Source organism: Penaeus monodon, chromosome 18 (assembly GCF_015228065.2).
Source record: "Penaeus monodon isolate SGIC_2016 chromosome 18, NSTDA_Pmon_1, whole genome shotgun sequence".
NCBI lineage: Eukaryota > Metazoa > Arthropoda > Malacostraca > Decapoda > Penaeidae > Penaeus > Penaeus monodon.
Genome location: NC_051403.1, coordinates 17,972,584 through 17,977,583, shown reverse-complemented (window position 1 = coordinate 17,977,583; position 5,000 = coordinate 17,972,584). Strand labels below are relative to the sequence as shown.

At 39.0% G+C, this 5,000-nt stretch overlaps 1 protein-coding gene across 1 annotated transcript in view; it reads left to right on the top strand.

Moving 5' to 3' along the window:
• Nucleotides 1–5,000, top strand: part of LOC119584301 — an 18,109-nt gene that overhangs the window by 4,683 nt on the left and 8,426 nt on the right. The window contains exon 2 of the mRNA XM_037932839.1: nt 3,747–4,241. Coding sequence (XP_037788767.1) covers nt 3,747–4,241 — 495 coding nt within the window. The remainder of the gene's footprint in view (nt 1–3,746; nt 4,242–5,000) is intronic.

Sequence of the window (5,000 nt, the reverse complement as noted above, 5' to 3'; positions counted from 1 at the left end):
TTCCATGTAATCCAAAAGAATAAAGTTTTCTAAGTAGGCCATATGACCATGTCATGTAGGATTTTTCGATACCTAAGAATACTGGTATAAAAAATACTCGAGTTTGGTGTCCCTTTCGGTAGCCGCACTGCTCGTCAACTAGTAAATTACTGCAATTTAATAATTGTAATATCTTACTGTTAACAATTCATTCCATGACCTTGCATAATCAGCTTGTCAACGTAATTGAGTCATAAGAGATGGCGGATCTGGGATTTCCCCCTCTTTTCAATATGGGAATGATGTCGGCGAATTTGGAAAAGTCTGGCTTTTCCAAATCCCATTGTACTCTTCTAGCAACTTAATCATGACATCATGATTAAGATGCTTTATCACCTCTTATCGAACTATATTGTGGCCTGGGGATGTTCTGGGTTTCTTGGGCTCATGCGAGCTCATTCATTGTAATTCATTCTCGTGTGGCAAACTGTACAGACTGCAGCTCAGCAATGTCTCTAGGTGTATCAACGTTGTTTCCCTCGTGGGTGAAGTTCTTAATTTCATAAGATGTTTTTTCTTGTTTATTTAATTGATAGTGGACCAAACCTGTGATATGCATTTATTGCTGTTAACTGTGAAGAAAAGCTCCGCCAGGAGTATCTTTATGCTTGTCTAATTGTTCTATGAGCCCTAGCTCTTGCTAGTTCTCATTATTGATATTTCTGAAAAACCTGTAGGTCTTTTTGCGTTCACACAGCGCCCTGTGGCAGTCTGGTGTCCACCATGGAACTCAGTGCTTAACACTATCTGCTGAAGTCTTTGGGAATGGATATCAATGCGGTTTCTAATATAGAATTTTGATTATCGTTTACTTTATCATCAATGTTTTCTCAAACTAATTCGAGCTTGAACCTCCTTGGGAAGACGACTCAGTCTGTTCTTTTTACATATAATTTAGGTGCTGAAGGCGCTCTTGTGTCTCGTGAATATTCAATAAAAATAGAAAGGTAATCGCTTCCCAATGAATTATCAATGGTGCGCCATAGGCACTTGGATGCTATTGCTGAAGAAACCAAAGATTTGTCAATAAAGCTCAAAGCAACGGTATTACCATCCACCGGACTGCTGTAGTCCAGAACCAAATCAGAATTATACATTAGCTTTAATTTAATTATTTTGTGGCAGACTATCCTGAAGAGAAAAGACCTCATCATAAATTGCCACATTATCAAGTGGATAATAAACTGAACATGTAGTCAGATATGTGCCATTATTTTTTACTTTGCATGTAACAAACTCCAAAGTAAAATCAATAGTCACCAGTAAAAGGGAAGCTTTGGTGGACGTGCATGGTGATTCCGCTTCCACCCCTACTCTCACGGTCCTTCCGACATAAACGGTATTTCTTCAACGAACTAAAACATCAGGAGCATAGGATGGGACTAATATTTCAGTCATTTAATGTAGCTGTAGCTTCCCGGAAAGGTTTGGAGATAGAAGCCTACATGTCTTGCTTCTCCTGTCAAAGAAGAAGACTGGCAGTCGCTTGGACAACGAGGTTCAATACACTATAATTCGGTATCAGCTTCCTGAAGATGCTTCTGCTGGGTTGATTCGGCCATTTGATCGACAAATTTAGTTAGCTGATAAACTTTAATGTATAGTTCTTTAACAGTTTGCTTTATTTCGGTATTTTTTTATATTTAGCTGCAAGCTGTTGACTGATATTACTTGCACTACGGGTGGCGTTAGTTACTGCTACACCATTGGAAGAATCTAGTCCATTTCTCTTTTAGCTTTAATATAATTTCATATTTTCTCATATATGCTAATGTCTCACAATTAACAAATTTGAAAAAATCGCAAGTACATGTAATGGGGTCATGAGCTTCAGCACATTTACGGCAAGTGAATTTATTAGTAACCTTGTCAATACATCTTAATGAAGTGTGTCCGAATTTTTACCACCTATTACAATGTATTTGCTTGGACACGTTCATGTCCAACACTGCCACATTTAGGGACTTTACTCAAAACAAAAGTAAAAAAAAAAGTTTTGGTTCGCACATTTCCATCCTTCTTGGTCACACAATTAATGTCCACTACATCTTGGTTCTTCATGCTCTCGAGAATTTCACTTTCTCCTATCGTCCTCAAATCCCTGTGAAAGATTACCACCTGACAGGTATTTGAGCCAATTGGAACATTTACTTTACTGGAGAGATCATGAATATGCGTCAGCTTAACTCAGTCGACACAGATGGCAAGAATATATGCCACTTAACCATGATGGTCAAGTGGCATTCACATTCAAAAGTGATTGATTTTCATTCATGCGCATAGCATTCACGAACCTTGCATTCTCAGCTGGGATTTGGAAAAGGGTCTTCTGGGTCTGTCATAAGTCAGGGTTCCTTTGTTCAGAGTCGAGTTGATCGTAAAGCGGTCATGGGTCGTCCTTATCCTTGACGAAGGGAAGGGGTAGCCGAGGTAGTATTCATCCTGGGTCTCGGACCAAGGTCGGAGCCTTGGCCCAAGGCCGTTACCCTGAAGGGATAAAAAACTCTTAACTTTTGGTATCAACGTAACAGCAATAGCTAAGAGAGAGCAGAGCAGTTTCCGTTCTTTACCTCCCTGTGGAAGCCAGCGGGATATAGTTATTTGTAGGGCACCTCCTAACCGTGGAACTTGCCTAGCGAAGGACGGCAGTTTGATGCTCACGCCCCACGTGAATGCAAGAGTTCAGGAAAGTCACGTGAAAAAGGAAAGTTTTCAGATCAAGGAAAAGTGCGCCCAAAGGACTACTGGGCCTCCCTATCCATGGGTCAAAGCCTTCAAGGGCTGCCCTGGTGTAGAAGAGTGCTGTGTGTCTGAAATAGAGTGCTGACTACGCCTATTGTAGTCTCGTGTGACCTGCAAGATCAAATCAGGAGGCGCAGGCAACGATGAAAAGTTCTGAAGAATCAGATATTTACCCGGACACCAGGGTAGCTCCTGTGGCACACACCTCAGCTTATTGCTGTGTTAAAATGCTGTTTTATGTTTACAAAATCCCATACACAAGTGGTGTGTCTCCAGGGAGTTCAGTTACTAGTACTATATACCTACTTCCCCGGTTTACCATTTTCCTTGATTATCGGAAATAATGTATACATTTTATTTTACATTGCTATTAGTAATTATAATTATACTGCACGCGATAATAACGACAGCATCGATGTAGATGCCATATAGGAAAGGAAAACAAAGAAAGAGGAAATCACGTGGACTCAGGAGGTCTACCAATTACCTCCATGGAGCCATCTATGTGTAGAGCAATTCACAAAACAATACTACAGTGAACATTACATTTTCACGGCGGCAAGGTCAAGTCTGTAACTTTCATGATAAACTTTGTAAGTCTTCTATACACACAAACACTCACATGTGTGTGTGTGTGTTTGTGTGCGTGTGTGTGTGTGTGTGTGCGTGTGCGTGTGCGTGTGTGTGTGTGTGTGTGTGTGTGTGTGTGTGTGTGTGTGTGTGTGTGTGTGTGTGTGTGTGTGTGTGTGTGTGCATATGCATTTATGTATAAATGTATAAACAGATAGATTGAGAGATTAATACACACATATACTCGTGTGTTTTCTTTTCTACGTTTTTTTATTTACCGTGTGTATGGGTACGTGCGCGCGCGCGCGTGTATGTGTGTGTGTGTGTGTGTTCTGTCACGTGTGTTAACCTATCTCTCGTGAGTCTTTTCACTTTTCCTGCTTTTGTTCTTTCAGCACGGTGAGGAAAATAAGCAGTCCCTGGACATTCATAAGCCTGGTCGCTGTGATAACGATGGTGGTGACCCTGATCGGTCTCAGAGGCGATTCCCTTCGGCACTGGGAGAAGAGCGACTTCCTCCGGAGACCTCTCTTCCAAGAAAGCAATCACGACGAGGAAGACGACAAATATTACTCGAACAGTTCCGAAAGCAATGCGAATGATGGGGGCGAGGACGACGATTACTGGGAGGGCGTTGAAGAGAAAGAGGAAGAGGAAGGGAAACTGGAAGAACGAACGGGCGAGAAAGAATCGGTTAAGGCAGGAACATCAAAAGAAGAAAAAAAGGAAGGGACAACAGAAGAGGAAGCAAAAGGGGGCAAAGAGACGAAGGAAGACCAGCCACAGGAGACGAAAAAACAGAAGGTTATCTTACTGTGGACTGGTTGGCGAAGCGGTTCAACGTTCTTGGGAGAATTACTGAAGAGGGTGTCCAGCAAGACGTTTTACAGGTAAAAAAGTCCCTTAAATTGATATAATCATATACATTGACTGCTTTGATGATGCTGATAAGGGAATGATTCATTAAAGATTTAAACAATGGCCGAATGATGGTTAATTTTCCAATAATAATGACAGTAGCAATGATATTAGTGGGAAGAGTAACAAGAGGTACGAACCTACCGTCGATTGAGATAATTAATCGTATGTATTGTTATTAATAGTATTGTTGTTATCATTATCACTGTCATCATTATTATTATTATAGTCATCAGTATGAGTATTATTATCGTCATAATTGCTATCACTATTAGTATTATATCATGATAATCATTGATATTATCATATTATTGTTATAATAATTATCACTATCATTATTACTGTCGTTATCCTTATCATTACTGTTATTATTGCTATTACTATTAGTACTATTAATATTATTACGATTATCATTAGCAATTGTAGCAACAGTAACACTTGACATTTTTTATTATAATTATTACTATTATTACTACTGTTGGTATCATCATCTTCGTCGTCATTATTATCATTATCATTATCAGAATTATTTTCATCATCTTTATTATTATCATTATAATTCATTTATATTACTATCATAGTCATTATCAGTATCATTATCATTATCCTTGTTATCATTATCGTTAATATCATTGTCATTATCATTATTATTATTAATTGTTGTTGTTGCAGTATCTTATCATCATCATTATTACTATTGTTATTACTATTACTATGATTATTATTATCAT